Source organism: Penicillium subrubescens (assembly GCF_028828155.1).
Source record: "Penicillium subrubescens strain IBT 31985 chromosome Unknown utg000011l_segment0_segment0, whole genome shotgun sequence".
In the NCBI taxonomy this organism is placed as follows: domain Eukaryota; kingdom Fungi; phylum Ascomycota; class Eurotiomycetes; order Eurotiales; family Aspergillaceae; genus Penicillium; species Penicillium subrubescens.
In genome coordinates, this window is record NW_026643161.1 from 613,935 (window position 1) to 629,718 (window position 15,784).

Consider the following 15,784-nt stretch of genomic DNA (forward strand, 5'->3'; position numbering starts at 1 on the left):
GACGGCTCGTTCTCTTGCTACGATACAATACATTACAGTGTCCTGAGCTTTTTGCAGAGTGACCAGACACCATCAGGACTGTTCTACATGCAGGAAGGTATTTTTCTTCGATCAGCGACGAGGGCAATGTGCAGCATAAATTCCCCAAAGACTTATCTCTTCTAGCGAGAATCTTAGAATATACATAGCTATTCCGAGGAACACTTCATTATTCTACCGATGGGAATTGAACCTTCATTGCAAATGAGGATGATTTGAAATTCACTATTAGACGTTTTCAGGACCAGCCTTTGTCATTCGTTCCAATTGCCTATACAGGCCTCGACGTGCTTATTTCCGTTTTTTTCTCCTCATCTGTTCTCCTAGATAAACTGATCTCAGTGAATTCCGGTTTCTTGGTTTCCTTTCTTTAGTGGCGTGGGACAGACTAGCGAGAAGACGAGGTCTATCTAATCGAGTTCATGAAAAACACCTCGCCCATTACTAGAATAGTCCCGACCACGCCCAGTGCAACCTCAATAGCCAGAGCCTTGAGGATAGTTCTAAAAAAGCGAGAGCGAGCAGACCGTTCAAACGTGACCCAAGCATCTTTCAGACCCAGCTTGTCACCTCCCCTAGCCATGTTGAGGTTTGTCTTGCCACCGAAAAGGCGGTCGAAAGGTACAATAGGGTCGTCCTCCTCGGGCAGCATAGAAGCAGCCACCCGGGTGTATATAGCCCTGGCGTGAATAGAAACCAACAAGAAGAAGATACCCGGAAGAATGCTGATCAGAGCATTGAGAAGCTCTTTAAATCCCCGAGCGGCAAATACATTCGTAACGGTCCAACCGACGAAGCTTCTAGCGGCTAAAGGTATAGAGAAAGACGCGCACATAAGGACATTGTATAAAGCTGCCGCAGGGGCAATCCTAGACCAATGCCGAAGGCCAAGCATCCGCCGGTAGGATCTCCGAGGAGATTTATCGGCGATCACAAGATGCACCCAGGCCATCTGCCAGGTGGCAAAGAGCATTCTAGCGACAAACTGCCCAAGAAATAAACGGATAGAGAAGTGGATCGGAATACGGATAGTAGCTGGAACTAGAAAGCCCACGACCGTACCACCACTCGTGAAGGCCAGGAACATACGAAATCCACGGAAGCACGACCAGATGCCGCCACGGGCGCGCAAGTGCTTAATGCCTGACCGTAGCCCGCTAGTGATGGGCTTAGTGGCTACCAGAGGAATGAAATTGAGATCAGTTGGGTCGCAGGAATCGTTAGAATTTTCGCCTTCGAGGCGAACATAGTTCTCGGGGTGCGAGTCTTCGACGGCAGCCAGAGTCCCAATAACATGGTTACAGGTGTAGTCAACCTATCACCGATGAGCTTAAATAGTTCTTGTTTCTAGTCCTAATCGACTTACCCAGAAAATGGCAAACCCAAACGCAACGGCCGTGGAAATGATGACCAGGGTGCCTATCAATCCAATTACCTGAGATTGGTCACGGTATTCAAGTCGAATATCTATTGTACCAGTGTCCCGGCGTATGAGAAGACTGCTACCGGATGCCATGACGTTTGACTGGCAGGAATAGATTCATCTGGAGGAGGAAGAATCATTGTCGAAAAGAGGAGCCTCATTTTGTGACAAGGAGGGGCTGTGTGGTCTTACATAAGTGCATACACTAGACCCTGTCACGCTGTCAGAATATCGTGCTTCTGATTTGCTATCAGCCGTTGACGGCCCCCAAATACTGGAGGATTCTTTCCCCTCGAGGTCAACAAAGTGCCTGATTGGTTCCTGATTGCTCGCGTAGTTATTCGCCAGGCCCTAGTGTGAAACTTTGGAGGGATGCGAAGTTCACGGAGCCGGTTGTCTCATTTGCACTGCTTGGCCGTACCTCTATAAAAGGAGTGTGTAGTGAGGTCTTCTAGAAAAGCACCGATCCTCACAATAAGATATAAGTTAACTCAGACGGTCAGTTATTTCGGCGGGATTGGTGGCACCTCGCACCTTGGGATTTAAGTAGAAAGATCACGTGGAGTTCGGGGGCCAGCGGGATCACCCGAGGCGATGGAACTGAGACCTTTGCACTAAACACATAAAGAAGGGTTTGTCCCTGCAGAGGAAAGCAGACTGTTTCGCAGTAAAGAGAGGTGGCCGCAATGGCTTGGCGTAGCCGACACCATAAGCGCTAATCTCCAGTTTAACCACAACACGCGTCAACATCCGCTACTCTTCTCTCCTCAAATACCATTTCGCCCATAACAATGGAAACTTCTCCTCCAGGGGAAATTACTCCTCTCTTAACTTCATCATCTCCGGATCCTCCACCCTCCTTCTCGCGTAGAACAGGCCTAACAATCCTCTCTATCGCAACCTCTCTCTTTAGCTTCCTCTTTACCATTACCACCAGCATCTGGATCAAATGCTCTCCTAACGGGCCCGGGCTCGACTGGGCAACCGGCGAATGTGCCAATTTTGTCTTCAACTTGGTACTCTTCCCGCCGCTATTCCATTCATTTCCCTCATAAAGGAGTACTGTTTAACAGAAAGACAGAGCATCCTCTCCGCTATCAGCCTAGCACTAAACATCGCCCGCCATCGTAAAGAACCCAGCGGGCTCTATGCGCTCTTCGCCTTCGTTGTTGACGCCTTGGTTGGTATGTGGTGTGCCGCGTTCGCGACACGTGGGTTTCAGGAGTTGGGTTTTCGTCCTGCTTGTCCGTCTGGTGTGGGCGCAAATAGCATAGAGCAGTGTAGGTCGGCGGTTGTGGATGTTCTGCTGAGGGTTGGGTTTGCGTTTGGGATTATGCTCGGGTATGTTAGCTCTGGCTTTTTCAGGGGCTGTACTGACTCGAGTAGTATCGTTCATGCTCTGTTCGTCCTAAGAGCCCTAGTGAGTGCAGTCCGCAAGATACGGCAGGACAGCAGTACTTGGAGGTTCCCGACGGGGCAGATTACTGTCGAGTTTACGATCAAAGTCTTACGCCAGGAGGAGCGGATGAATAGCGAACGCGAACCACATGTCCCTCAACCTTAAGCAGATGGTTGTGGTCACACATGTCGCTACTCTATACCCCACCAGCCAACCATATTTGCATTATCAGATATAGCCTCAACTTATTGAAAAGGGGGGAATCGAAAAAGGCATACACAGCAGGGGTAAACATTTTTTTCTGACGATCTAGATACAAGTGGTTTCATACATACACTATCCATCAATGGAAGAGTGCAATCTCAACCCTCCCCTCCGCGTGCCTCCCATAAGCCATTTACCCTCTAGCTAGGCTAGACTGCGCTGCATTCCTGGGCAGTCTAGCCATTCCTTCGAAAGCTGCCCACGCTCACAGAAATTCAGAACAAAGACATCCGCCAGATTACTCGGCAACCAGGTGACGCCCGGCTCAGCGATCTCAGCGGTCTGGTTCTGCTCGTACACGAGACAAGGCGAGGACAGGAAGTTGTTGATGGTAGGCTCGTCCGAGGTCTCGACAGTGAAGACGGGCAGGTTGTAGAAGCAAGTTGGCAGTGTTGAGGAGGCCGTTATGACGTCCACGGCGAAGGAACCCCCGTAGGTGCCCGTAGTGTTCTAGCACGTGTACGAGATGGTGTACAGGCTCTCAAGATCCACGCCGTAGGTGTCTGTCAGCTTGGTCTGGCCATTGCCACTAATCGCATCCGTCATGATCTGCTTGGCTAGCTCCCATCCAGCTCCGGGGTACTCGAATGTATAGCAAGACAAAATTCAATGTTAACTGAGGATAAGCCACACAACCTGCGTTATCACCAAGGCAAGAGCCCATGAGCCCGCATCCGCGAGGGAACACATCCTCCCCGCTGCCCCCGTGAATCCGATGTTTTGCGAATTGTTATTGAAGCCAACCGTACGCAGCCAGGTCGGTGTGGTCGTGTCGTTGTCCAAGACATCCGAGTGGTAGGCATCTAATATACCCGCGAATCGCAAAGTGAATTGCCCTTGAGCAGGGGCACCGCCGAATTTATCTTCACCTTTGCCGAAAAGTCGATAGGCCTCGAAGTAAACATGGACAGTATAGTTTGCCGTCGCGCGGTCGAACTTCAGGTTGACTGTCATATTCGGCCACCCGATATCTCCGACAGAGGTACCATTCCCTAGGGTCCCATAATTCAAAAAGACTAACCACGGAACAAGTTCCGTGTTGGTACAGTTCGTCATGTTGACTATGATGTCCCCGAGGCCACCATAGTCTGTGGTGATGGTGCTCGAGAGTCGGTATGGCTTGCTGCCTTTGAGTTTCCAGTTGAAAAAGTTTCCAGGATATAAATACCCACGATACAGAGGTCTGATACCCTCATAGTTAGTTTTTTGTGGTCAGAGATCAGTGTTGTGGGGAATGGGAGAACTCACTCAGAAGAGAAGAGATCCCATTGCAAGGATACGAGATCGATGAGCTGCAAACCATAACTGGTAATAGAGGAAAAGTCAAAGCCAGTGTGCCAGAGAAGGAGAAAAGCATTCACGAGGTCGCTGCCACGGTTCAGGGAGGCGCTCGGCTCGGTGAGGGCGAGAATAGTGTCATATTGCACGGTGATGGTAGTATTAGCGAGTGACGAACACTGAGAGCTATTCCCCACGGCGAGGCCCGTAAAAGGCATCAATCCCAACTCGGCAGTCCCATTGTAGTAAGAGCCAACCCAGTAGTACGGGTCATGAAGCGATGTTACATTATCGGGTCGAATAATCGGGTCGAAAGTGCAGGGAAGCGTTGTAATTCAGATCCTCGTAAGTGGCCGCAGGGAATGGCAAAGCAAGGCTGATGATTACAGTGAGACATGGTGTACCAAAGACACGCATTTTGTCCCCCTCCCGGGGATTGCTAGGGACTTGAGGGCCTCAGGTTAATTATATATACGCCGACTGTTTCCATTCGCTAAGAATGGAATGGGCCGGTGGATCCTGTTCCCTTCTCTGCCGATACTGATAGGGCTAGCGATAGGGCTAAGCTTTGCCCAAAGAACCTTGAAAATTGAGGGTCCGCAGGTCGAAGAAGACCTAATCAGACACGGGAATTCGGTATATCACCACACATATTCATAAGGACTACGAACTCGTTACTACTACTTCCTACACAAACACGGCCCTGGCTTAACCGCGAGATAGTCCAAAACACAAATAAAAGTCGGAATTGATCGAGTAATTGCCGAGCTTCCGACCCTGAGATCACGACTCTAATTACACTATTTTCACTAGCCCTCTTCGCATGACCCTTAGAGAACCTGGATGACGCCCCTTTTATTTCTTAGGCCCTTCCTTGGCCCGGGCCGATGTATGACAGGATCTTAGCAAATGTAAAAGATATCCAGAACAACGCTTCCCAAGTTAATTCAAAGCTATCATTGTCAGTAGACAGGCACTACCTCACTCCCCATTGTAAGTAGAATGAGTCCTAATAGATCTTTTCAAGGTTGACTTGCTATAGACAGCAGAGTCGGCAAATGAATTGAGACCTTCAAGCCAGCGGTCTTTGTTTCCAAACACAATTGTTACAGTATGTACTCCGGAGATTTTCCACGACAGATATGTACTAATAATACTCCATTTTTTTTCTCGCTGTTCTTTCCTATCGTTTCTCTCTTTTTTTCAATTTCTCTTGTGTTCTTCCAGGGTATCATAGGCTTTGCTGAAAACCATCTGAGGGGAGGGGGCAATGCATGAAAAAAAGACAAAACAACGCTATCCAGGCAACTACGAATCGCCAAGAGATGATATCCGTCCGTAATGGGCGAGTCGGTGTTGAAGCTGCTCAGAACCTGATAAAATCATGTTGCTGTGCCATCTCGCCGCTATCAACCCCTTCAAGCAGCTGAACAGATACATCATCAAACTCATCCGAGTCAACATCATCAGAGTCGATCGCATCATAATCTTCCTCCTCGCTAGACTGGTCAGACTCATCCTCGTTAGCCGACGCCTCGGCTTTCGCTGCGGCAGCAGCAGCCTTGCGGATCTGGCCAGCACGGTCGACGTGGGGCAGCTGGCAGCGCTTCTTAGGGCAGGTACCAGTGTTCGCGTAGTCCGGGCACTCGTGCACATGTCGCTCTTCACACGAGGCGCCTTTCTCGCAGTATCCTAGGGTTGCAAAGGCACGGCAAACTGGGGCGCCGGGTGTCACACGGACGTGCGAGTAGCGGCAGTCAGGGTTGGAGCACCGGCCTCTAAGGAAATGCATACAGGTGGGAGAGCGATGGGGTGAGGGTTCGTGGGAGAGGTCACAGCTCATACCGGCACTGCATTGGCCTGTCTGAAGGAAGTCCTTGCAGATGGCTACTTTGCTGGGATCGTGGACGAATGGGCACGATGGGCCCTTGTAGCATGTACCTAGAAAGGGTAAGTGTAAGTTAGTGTCCACTTGAAGTGGAGAGGTTGGCGGAGCAGGGTGCGGTCCGTTGGAAAGTAAAATACCGGTCGTGGTGAATCTTTTGCATAGCTCGGCGCGTTTCTTGACGGTGGTCGGATTTCTTCGGTAGGAGTTAGCACAGACTCGAGTGTTTACCGAGTCAAAGACGCACTGTTTCGAGGCCACGGCTCCAAGACGGTGGAGGTTGCCATTTTTGCTTCGGACGAATGTCACACCAGCCACATTGACTCGCTTTGGCGTGGTGTTGGCCGTGTTGGGATCATCTAGAACAGGTAAGCAAGTTCCAGGAACACACGGATCGTGCAAGGCTCTCATACTTGATACCCGAACTAGCTTGCTGCCGCCGTGTGTAATCTTGAAGGGAATTTCATTGACAAGGATCTGATGAGCAGCCGCAGGTTGCGCGGTGGTCGACACCGTCGCACGAGCACCAGCAGCCTGCGCGTACCGAAGAACCTTGGTCTGTTCGCGTTCGGCACGTCTTTGCTCCTTGAACTTCCGAGTCTCCTCCATAGCCTTGGCACGGGCTTTTTTCTCCTTGTCGTAAACAGCAGAGTTGATCAGCTGCATATGACGATCGCGTTTTGCGACCCAGCCGTTGGAAGTTGTCGGTTGACGCGTCTCGCCTTCGTTGTCGCTGGATGGACCAGGTGAGGAGGCGTTGCTATGACCGGATACAGGTGTTCCATTGTTCAAAACAAGGGTGCGATTTCGATGAGGTGCCGCAGGACGACCTCTTCCTCTGCCTCGAGAGTAAGGTGCCCATCCTGGGTGAGAGGGGGCATGACGAGACACATATTGCGACTGGTGAGATGAAGGCTGGGTAGACTGAGTTCTGTGCCTGTTGATTTGGCCTGCGAAAGTGATGTGTGAGCAATATTGTTGAGACGAAACTGAGGTCGCTGGCAGCTCACCTGCGAGCTGGCCAATCCTGGCCAACAGTTCATCATTTTCTGTCATGGTGAGCTGATCAAGTCAGGAACTGGGTGGTTAGTAGTGGTAGACGAGGAAGAAGGAAAGATGAGAATCAGTCTACGAGCGGACTGGGGATCTATGGGAGTTGGAAAACAGTGGAAAACGAAAGAGCTGCTGAGAAGGTTGGAAGCTGCGAAATGACGACGCACCCATAGCCGCTAGTGGCGGATTCAATCACGTGGGGCAGATATCAATCACATCACGTGACATGATCTGCAATCGCAAAGCCAAACATAAACAATCAAGCTCATCTTTATGATTAGCAAGACATCTCTTACAGTTGAATGGCGATTTTCAAATGGGAAGACATATCATCCCGGAAATACCACTGAAAATCAATCCCGGCTCTTGCGAGTACCAGGTTTTTCTTTATCATTTACCTGTCAGAATCACAGCAAGCATGCTCTCTCTTACATAGTTTACGGGGCCATTTACTTCTCGACCCAACCTGTTAGCAACCTAAAGAAAGCTGCGATGACCACAAGTGTGCATTCATGTCAAAAGTATTAAGGTGGGTAGATTTCTAATCCAATCCACGTGGTGGAGAGCTTCGCTAAAGCTTCTTTTTAATCATGATCCGTTACCATACCCGTAGGATCCTCCTCCGAAGCATCATCATAGTCATCCATGTCAGGTGGCTTCTCGTCCTTAACGTTGTCATATGACATGGAGGCATAGTTGGCATGCTGAGCTTCAGGCTTTAGCTCCCAGGTCATGGCAAAGTCGCCAGACTTGACCAGGTGAGCAACCATCTCCAAGGTTTCCTTGAGGTATGACTCGGGCTGTTGCAGCTTGGCCTTGAGGGTCTTAAATGGCCAGTATCGGAATTCTCGGAAGCACTCGAAGATCTTGTCCAGCAGCTCGTTCTGAGGCATACGGATAGACTTGTTCTCTTGGGCCTTGGCCTTGGTCGACTTGAGTTGTTGCTGAGGAAGTCATTAGCAGTTGAAGATGCGACCAGACTGCAAAGAGCGCAAGACTTACCACAAAGTGGCCCTTGTTCGAGGGAAGGAGAATGGCTGCATTTGTGATGTCGGGACTAATATCGTCGATGTATTGGACCTTTTCTTTCGGTTTCATAGCTTCGACGGCTGCTTTTTCAGAGATTCGTCGTAGTTCTTCGTTCTCGACTGGCAAGAAGTTGAACTCCTCGCTGACTTGTCCGACCAGGGCCGTTTGTTCTAGGAAAATGTCAACAAAGCTGTCACAACCACGAGATCATGGGTATAACGCACTTGGAACCGTTTTCCGCACGTAGGGCTCCCATTTTTTGCCTTGTTGCCTCCTCCGCGCGTCACGCTTCATAGCTTCATACAAGGCTGAGCGCTTCTCTCCAAATGACGCTAGGCGGTTTTCAACTCCGGGGATGTCCTTTTCCGTGAAAACAAAGGTATTTTGGGTCATGTGTGCCGCATTTGTGGAGATGGCCTGCTTTTGCAGGGTGTAGTCTTTGGGAATGTCCTCGTTGCCTTCGCGTTTGTGGAGTCGCACGCTAACCTGTGCACGTCAAAAGAGTGTGAGCACCTGAAAGCTGAAAGCAAGTGAATTGCGACATACCCGCTTGAGATCCCCTGGTTCACCTTCTATCCTGATTGTTCCGATCTCAATCTCCTCGTCATCATCCGCATTCTCATCCATCGTTGCCCAATGGTCCCAGAGCTGCTGCGGCAGTCGTGAGAGCCATACATTCTGTGCTGATGCTGAAAAGTCCAGATCTCCCGCATCTTCGTAGATATCATCGTCTTCTAGGTCGGCAAGGACTGCCTCCTTGCTATCCGGGTCGGGCTTGATGTACATGGCATCCGGGTCTGGTTTGACCTGAGCCATGGTGGCGGTTGGAGGAAGCGAGTGCAGTTGTTGATTTAGATTTGATGAGGAATGAATCTAGTTTGCGATCACGGAGAGACTGAGTTGGGATATGCGACGAGAAGGGAGAGTGGATGAGAAGAGCTGGAGTGAGAGGAGCGAAGTCGAAGTCGCGCCACAAAGCGGGCAGAGAGCTATCAACTGGGCAGCTGGACTGGGCAGGCGGTGAGTGGAAGAGCCGCTTTATCACGTTGATCTAACTTCCTGGGGGCCTCCGATGACTTCATGCTCTTTCTTTCATCCAATATGGGTATTTGGTCATTGCGGAGACAAAATGTAACGAAGCAAGTGGGCTGAGCTGTACTGTTCGAGGGATCAAAATCCCATGACATCTAGCTAAACTATTACACCTGATATTGGTAGCTGCATGTGAAACATCTAGATCGTACCGTCTGATAATGTCAGCTATATATCTACGCAACACAGTCGAACCTGACTTGAAACAAAGAAGCCCAAGTTCTGAGACGCGTATTTCAAAACGTCATACCGATCAAATCCTCCATCAAATTCATTGCTGCACTCTGCTATGGCCATTACCTCCTGATGATACCAAACGGCTTCTCTTCTCCGCCTTTGCTTATCGATAAGCCTGGCCATCCACTCTCCATCTCCAACCCACCCGCATTCTCCAACTCTCCAGCGTCACTACCTGGTCTAAGCTCCGTTGAAAGGCGGCCACATCTTCTCTCGCCTCAGAGAGACAACCCTCCATACTCAACTATGGCGTCTCAAAAGTTTGCTGCCGCTCTAGCATCTATCGAAGCCCTCTCCCACCAACCCACCAAGCTCGAACAATACAACAACCTCCTCAATGACATCGTGTCTCGCTCATCCGGCGATGAGCTCGCCCAAGATATCGTCTACTACCTCGATTCCATTCTGAACGAAGAAATCAGCATTGCATCAGCTCGTCCGCTACTCGATTCCTTCATCGCTGCCCTGCAAAAGTTCGACCCAGAAGTCAAGATCAAGACTGGACAACACGCTGTCACACTGCTTCAGTCGCGCGCTACATCGGTGGAGGAACAAGATTCACAGATTCGCGAGATTCTCGCAGAAGCATATGAGTCACAGGAAGAATATAGTGCTGCGGCGCGGGCGCTGTCGGGCATCAACATTGACAGCTCCCAGCGACTGGTATCTGATGCGGCCAAGGCTCGACTGTGGATTCGCATCGTGCGATACTACCTGGAGGACGATGATACCACCAATGCGGAGGGATTCTTGAATCGCATCAAGAACTTGCCCAGCAAGCTCGAAGACCACGATTCCAAGTTGTATTTCCAGTTGTCGCAGGCCCGGATTCTCGATGCCCGCCGGCGGTTCCTAGATGCTGCGCAGGAATACTTTAATGTCAGCTTGGCCCCTGGCGTCGATGAAGGTGATCGACTCGCCGCGCTTTCAGCCGCCATCCGCTGTGCAGTTTTGGCCCCCGCCGGCCCTCAGCGTTCACGATCGCTCTCTCGCCTGTACAAGGATGACCGTGCGTCATCAGTCGAAGAATTCTCAATCCTGGAGAAGATGTTCCTGGACCGCCTCCTCAATGCTGACGAAGTCGCTGCGTTTTCCAAGAAGCTCGCCCCCCACCAGCTAGCCGTTACCGCTGATGGCACCACCGTTCTCGACAAAGCGGTCATCGAGCATAACCTCGTGGCTGCCAGCAAGCTCTATGAAAACATCAATGTCGATGCTCTTGGTGAGATTCTGGGACTCAAGTCATCAAGCGATTTCTCCGCTGGCGAGAAGGCGGAGGCTTACGCCGCGCGAATGGTAGAGCAGGGTCGTCTTCGTGGTCGAATCGACCAGATTGATGGAATCATCTCCTTTGATTCGGAGCTTGCGGCTGGATCTGGTGCAAATGGAGCGAGCCTGCGTCAATGGGACCAAGGAGTACAGGAGCTCGCTGAAGATGTTGAACGTGTTGCGACCAGTATTGCCGACCAGTTCCCAGTGAGTGACAACCTTTTATCGGTGAAACATTACTTCCATGCTGACATTTACCCAGGATTTTGCTACTAGCCAGATGGTACATTGATAGACCAGATACGACGAAATGATACGAATTGATGCCTAATCTACACACTGATGAAAATATTTCGAAATTCCGTAGAAGTACATAAATTGGTAGAATGACTGGATACTCTGTCTTGTTACGGCCGAACAGATCCGCGTTGAACAATCCCCAATCTTGATCTGGTATCTCCTCACCCGAACGCTTTCTGGTAATAATCTTCCATCCATGTCGCATGCTCCTGCTCCTGGTTTCGCAGGGCCTGATGTTTCCTGACGTACATCGCATACAGGAATCCAGCGAGAGCTGACATTTCGCGACTCATGTCTCGAACTGCTCTCCCCATAGTCCCAGCCAAATCCGGATTCTGTGGCGGCAACCAGGAGACAGGTTGGTGACGATATAACCTCATTCTGTGCGCTGACCCGATTTGCTTCACCACAGCATACGGCGTCGCTCGCGCCGACGTGCATACCAATATGGACGGGTTCCCCGAATCGATTCACCGAAGAAAGGGAGGAAGTGATCGACGGTAACAAAGCGTCGGTCTCCGGGATCTGGGTCAGAAATACAGCACGAGCCAAAGCTCCTCTGCAGTCGGGTTCCATTGGCCGTGCCAGCCACACACGATGCGTCCCACTTTCGCCGGTTTGGACACCTGTCGCCTCATGATAGTGTTGAAGACCAATATATCGCCTTTGAGCGTGCTGTATCATATCTCATGTACGCCTGCTGCTCCGCTTGGACGATGATCAAGTCCAACAATCACTGACAAGCCCGCAACGTCTGTCTGCCAACTACCTGCATCATTGCTGCCCATGGAGTGCTCGCGCAAGTCCACATCTTCCTCAACTCTGGAAAGCTCGGCCACCACGAATGCACCGCCTTGCGTTGACGGTAGTCTTGTGCACAAAAGACTTCTGACAAAAATTCGATTCAGCAACCAGGTGAACGTATAAGGCTCAGAGTCGACTTGGAAGGGATGGCAAATTGGCTAGGGAAGAGACTCGCAAGTCATGCACACCTTGATGAATGATGGTATCAGGGTGGGGAGGGGTTCTGAATACATTTTTGACTGGAGACCATGCACCAAGTCGACAGGTAATAAGCCAGTGGAGGGTATCTGCAACTCCGAAGCCTGGCCGGCTGGAAAATCTGGTTGAATGGCATTTTATTGACGGTGGTCTTGTGCACAAGGGAACTTCTTCCATCGAGATTGGATCCAGCAACCAGGTGAACGCATAGAGCTCAGAGTCGACTTGAACGGGATGGCGAAATGTCTAGGAAATAGACTCCCAGGTCATGCATACTTCGACCAGCGCCTTGAGGACAGGAGGGGGAGGATGTCCTGAAAGCGCTTTTGACTGGAGTCCATCAGCCATGCCGACAGGCGATAAGCCATCGGAGAGCTGCCACTCCGCTGCCTGGCTGGCCGACTGAGAGATCCGCTTGAGTGCTTTTCTGCTCTTGAGCCACAGGAGCGAAAGGTAAATATGTCTTGGTTCCGGATCCCAGGTGTGCAGCACTCTCTCGGTAGAATGGTGTATACTCTGTGTAGAATCGGTATATAAGTCGCAGTGTCATAAACGCTCGTATATAGGTGAGAGGGGGGCAAGAGGCGTGGGGAAAATGGTGTGTTGGGTGAAAAGGGAATGAAGAAGGGAAGAAGATCCGGAGGGTGAGGTGGTCTATTAAAGGCTAGGAGGGAGCTAAAGAGACAAACGCCGGCATAATGGTGGGGAGAAGATCACAAGTGGTGGTAGTTTCCAGGAGGGAACAAATGAGGTGCGGGAGTTGCCAGATCGTTAACGGTACCTCTCATCGAAGAACGCATAGGCATTAGGCATGATCTTGCCATGTCAGAGGGGTGGAGTTCGCGGCATGGAAATCTATCTAGGTGGCGTGGTTATGAAGAGTCTTCTTCATTTTGATCTTTTATTTTTGGGGAAGGAAGGGAGACTGTATACGTACATCAAAGGGAGAATGATTAATGTACTTTTACTTTGTATTTGATTGGTCTTCCAAACGAGTGTTTATCAACAGCAAATTCCCCTCGGGTCCCGCCTGAGATATCACAGACCGAGACCAGCAAGGTCCATATAAAAAGTTAGGTTGTACATAAATACATACATTCCAGGCATCCCCAACACTCCCAATTATGTGCACCACATGGATCCAATCAATCATCTAAGCCTCCCCATTGCCCTTCGCAGCAACACCAAAAGCCTCAGCATCAGTCTTGTAAGTCTTGAACTTCCTAGCGGGGACCTCCTTTATAAACATCTCATCCAGCTCAGCATAAGTCCTACCGGTAGTCTCAGGCTGGAAGAACCACAAATAAACAAGACAAATCACACAAAGACCACCAAAGATGAAAGACACCTTGGCACCGAGATTGGCCTCATCGGGATTAAACAGGTAAGGCAGGACAAACGACCACATCGTGTAAAGCGCATTCTGCAGCGCAAGACCGATGGCAATAGTCTTGATACGGAGCCTGGAAGTAGACACCTCGGCCAGAATGGTGTATCCGGCTGCACCGATGGTCATGTTATACCACCAGCAGTAGATGAGTATCAAAGCGACGGTTCCCTTGATAGCACCCGCCGCATTGGGGTTACCAGTCTGCGATCCGACGACGGCCAGACCACCCGTCAACATCAGGATCGCAGTGAGGATGGCCAAGCCGTAGAACATAAGGTTGCGACGACCGACGCGGTCAATGACAAAGTATGACATGACGTTACCGACCAGTGAGGCAATCTGCTGCACGATCTGCAGGCGGAAACTCATCTCGGTACTATACCCAGCCAGCTGCATGTAATATGTAGAGTAACCAGCAGCGAAGACAACACCCGATAAAGCCTGGATGCTCAGCGGGAGAATGGAGATAATAGTACGGCGCAGGTTGGACCGACGGAAACACTCGAGATAGGTAGCGCCCTCGGTTTCCTGGCGGACTTCCTCGAGAGTGGTCTTCATTAGGGCGAATTTCTTGGTGGTCTCGTTTTCGGAGTAGCCTAGCTTGCGGAGGGAGGCGCGGGCTTTGTCCTCGCGGCCCTTGGAGACGAGCCACCAGGGGGACTCGGGCATGAACATGATGCCGGCGAGAGCGATGGCAGCGAAGCCGTACTGGGCGCAGAAGACGGCGCGGTAGGCCCAACGGTTTGTGTAGGTTCCGGTGGAGTTGGTGATGAGGGCTACGACGAGGGGGCCGATTACATAGGCGAGGGCTGTCAAGCAAGTGAGGGTACCACGGAGAGCGAGCGGGGTGATCTATAGAAGTAAATTAGATGTGAGCAACTTGCAAAGGTTGAATGAGTCAATGGATGAATAGAGGGATACATACCTCGCCGACATAAGTAACAGGCACAGAAGCCAGCGCTCCCACAGCAAACCCATTAAGAAATTTTCCACCAAAGAACATCTCGTTCGTCGTCGAAACAAACTCCAACGTAACAGCACCAACACTGATGACAAGAGCAATCAAGATAGTCAACTTGCGCCCAATAGCATCAGCAATCTGACCCGAGCACAGAGCACCAACAACAGCCGACGCGACAGGACCACCAGCAAACGCAGACTGCCATTTCGCATCCAACACCCAGGCACCCTCATAGTAATGACCAAAGTCCTTCCGGAACTCCGGGATACCGGTGACGTTACCGGAAGCTTGATTCTCAAAACTGACTAGCAGGATACACCAGACGGCGTAGGTGCACCAGAAGAAGGTCCAGGGATATTTCTTCAGACTCTGCCATTTGGTCAATTCATGGTCTTCCTGGTTGGCGATGTGGCCGAGTTGTTGATTATCGGTGTCTTCGATGAAGTCGGTGCTAGGTTTCTCCATTGTGCAGGCGACTGGACAAGGAAAGGATACAATGTGTGATATATAAAAGAAGTGATCAAAGGGAGTACAATATGAGAAAGGGAGACAATATAAAATAATTGAATGCCACGATCCAGTCAAGCAATAGATCGTCGAAGCTGGAGACAAGGGCCTTTTATGTATTACCCACTCTGTGTGCCTCGTCTCAAGATGGCATCTACTACCCCGGAAGAACAGGATAGGCTAGGACTATCACATCACCAGGTTCGACAGTGCCATGCGAGGCCCATATGGGCGCATTGGGGGGAAAAGATGGGGATCCTCTGATTTGATTGGAATAACTGAAAAAATCAGAAGGAAAAGGGAAATGCGGAGGTGTGGGTGCACGATCCCCAGAAACTGACAAAGTTCGCCTGCATCCCCCCGGAAAAAAGCTGAACACTAACCGCTAACCGCTAAACGTACCGAGTTCGGCGGGGGCAAAAATCTGGTAAGAGGAGGTCTAGAAAGGCAAAGAAAAGCCAAAAAAAGGAGAGTGAAACCTCAACCAGATGCCGCGTCAATTTCCGGGTTGGCTATTGGCCGTTACGGCCGGCCGTTGTCTCCATTTCTCCGTTTCTCCGTTGCCCTTTGCGGCCCGATTTTGGGGATTCGTTTCGGGATGACTCACGAAAGGCGAAGGAGTCTTGAGAATTAGGATTAAAAAATAAATGATATGT

General features: G+C 50.5%; 8 protein-coding genes across 8 annotated transcripts; 2 read left to right on the forward strand and 6 right to left on the reverse strand.

The window, feature by feature from the left end:
• Positions 1-445: 445 nt before the first annotated feature.
• On the reverse strand, positions 446-1,581 carry N7473_012587 (uncharacterized protein; the record flags this gene model as incomplete). Its single annotated transcript, XM_057158526.1, has 2 exons — positions 1,406-1,581; positions 446-1,354 (listed from the first exon to the last, which is right to left on the reverse strand). Exons 1-2 carry the CDS (start codon positions 1,553-1,555, stop codon positions 446-448), a joined length of 1,059 nt encoding a protein of 352 aa, XP_057002480.1. The 5' UTR covers positions 1,556-1,581.
• A 672-nt stretch (positions 1,582-2,253) lies between these two features.
• On the forward strand, positions 2,254-3,026 carry N7473_012588 (uncharacterized protein; the record flags this gene model as incomplete). Its single annotated transcript, XM_057158527.1, has 3 exons — positions 2,254-2,478; positions 2,544-2,803; positions 2,849-3,026. 3 exons carry the CDS (start codon positions 2,254-2,256, stop codon positions 3,024-3,026), a joined length of 663 nt encoding a protein of 220 aa, XP_057002481.1.
• Positions 3,027-3,269: 243 nt separating this feature from the next.
• On the reverse strand, positions 3,270-4,621 carry N7473_012589 (uncharacterized protein; the record flags this gene model as incomplete). Its single annotated transcript, XM_057158528.1, has 3 exons — positions 3,270-3,575; positions 3,774-4,308; positions 4,374-4,621. The coding sequence occupies 3 exons, from the start codon at positions 4,619-4,621 to the stop codon at positions 3,270-3,272; spliced, it is 1,089 nt and encodes a 362-aa protein (XP_057002482.1).
• Positions 4,622-5,769: 1,148 nt separating this feature from the next.
• N7473_012590 (CCCH zinc finger protein) lies at positions 5,770-7,344 on the reverse strand (the record flags this gene model as incomplete). The annotated part of the gene is made up of 5 exons (XM_057158529.1): positions 5,770-6,344; positions 6,429-6,484; positions 6,536-6,647; positions 6,702-7,238; positions 7,299-7,344. The coding sequence occupies 5 exons, from the start codon at positions 7,342-7,344 to the stop codon at positions 5,770-5,772; spliced, it is 1,326 nt and encodes a 441-aa protein (XP_057002483.1).
• Positions 7,345-7,925: 581 nt separating this feature from the next.
• On the reverse strand, positions 7,926-9,186 carry N7473_012591 (transcription factor IIF subunit TFG2; the record flags this gene model as incomplete). Its single annotated transcript, XM_057158530.1, has 4 exons — positions 7,926-8,285; positions 8,344-8,540; positions 8,595-8,856; positions 8,917-9,186. 4 exons carry the CDS (start codon positions 9,184-9,186, stop codon positions 7,926-7,928), a joined length of 1,089 nt encoding a protein of 362 aa, XP_057002484.1.
• Positions 9,187-9,945: 759 nt separating this feature from the next.
• On the forward strand, positions 9,946-11,260 carry N7473_012592 (PCI domain-containing protein; the record flags this gene model as incomplete). The annotated part of the gene is made up of 2 exons (XM_057158531.1): positions 9,946-11,175; positions 11,231-11,260. 2 exons carry the CDS (start codon positions 9,946-9,948, stop codon positions 11,258-11,260), a joined length of 1,260 nt encoding a protein of 419 aa, XP_057002485.1.
• A 169-nt stretch (positions 11,261-11,429) lies between these two features.
• Positions 11,430-11,952, reverse strand: N7473_012593 (uncharacterized protein; the record flags this gene model as incomplete). The annotated part of the gene is made up of 2 exons (XM_057158532.1): positions 11,430-11,498; positions 11,527-11,952. The coding sequence occupies 2 exons, from the start codon at positions 11,950-11,952 to the stop codon at positions 11,430-11,432; spliced, it is 495 nt and encodes a 164-aa protein (XP_057002486.1).
• Positions 11,953-13,423: 1,471 nt separating this feature from the next.
• Positions 13,424-15,086, reverse strand: N7473_012594 (uncharacterized protein; the record flags this gene model as incomplete). Its single annotated transcript, XM_057158533.1, has 2 exons — positions 13,424-14,512; positions 14,586-15,086. The coding sequence occupies 2 exons, from the start codon at positions 15,084-15,086 to the stop codon at positions 13,424-13,426; spliced, it is 1,590 nt and encodes a 529-aa protein (XP_057002487.1).
• Between the last annotated feature and the right edge of the window lie 698 nt (positions 15,087-15,784).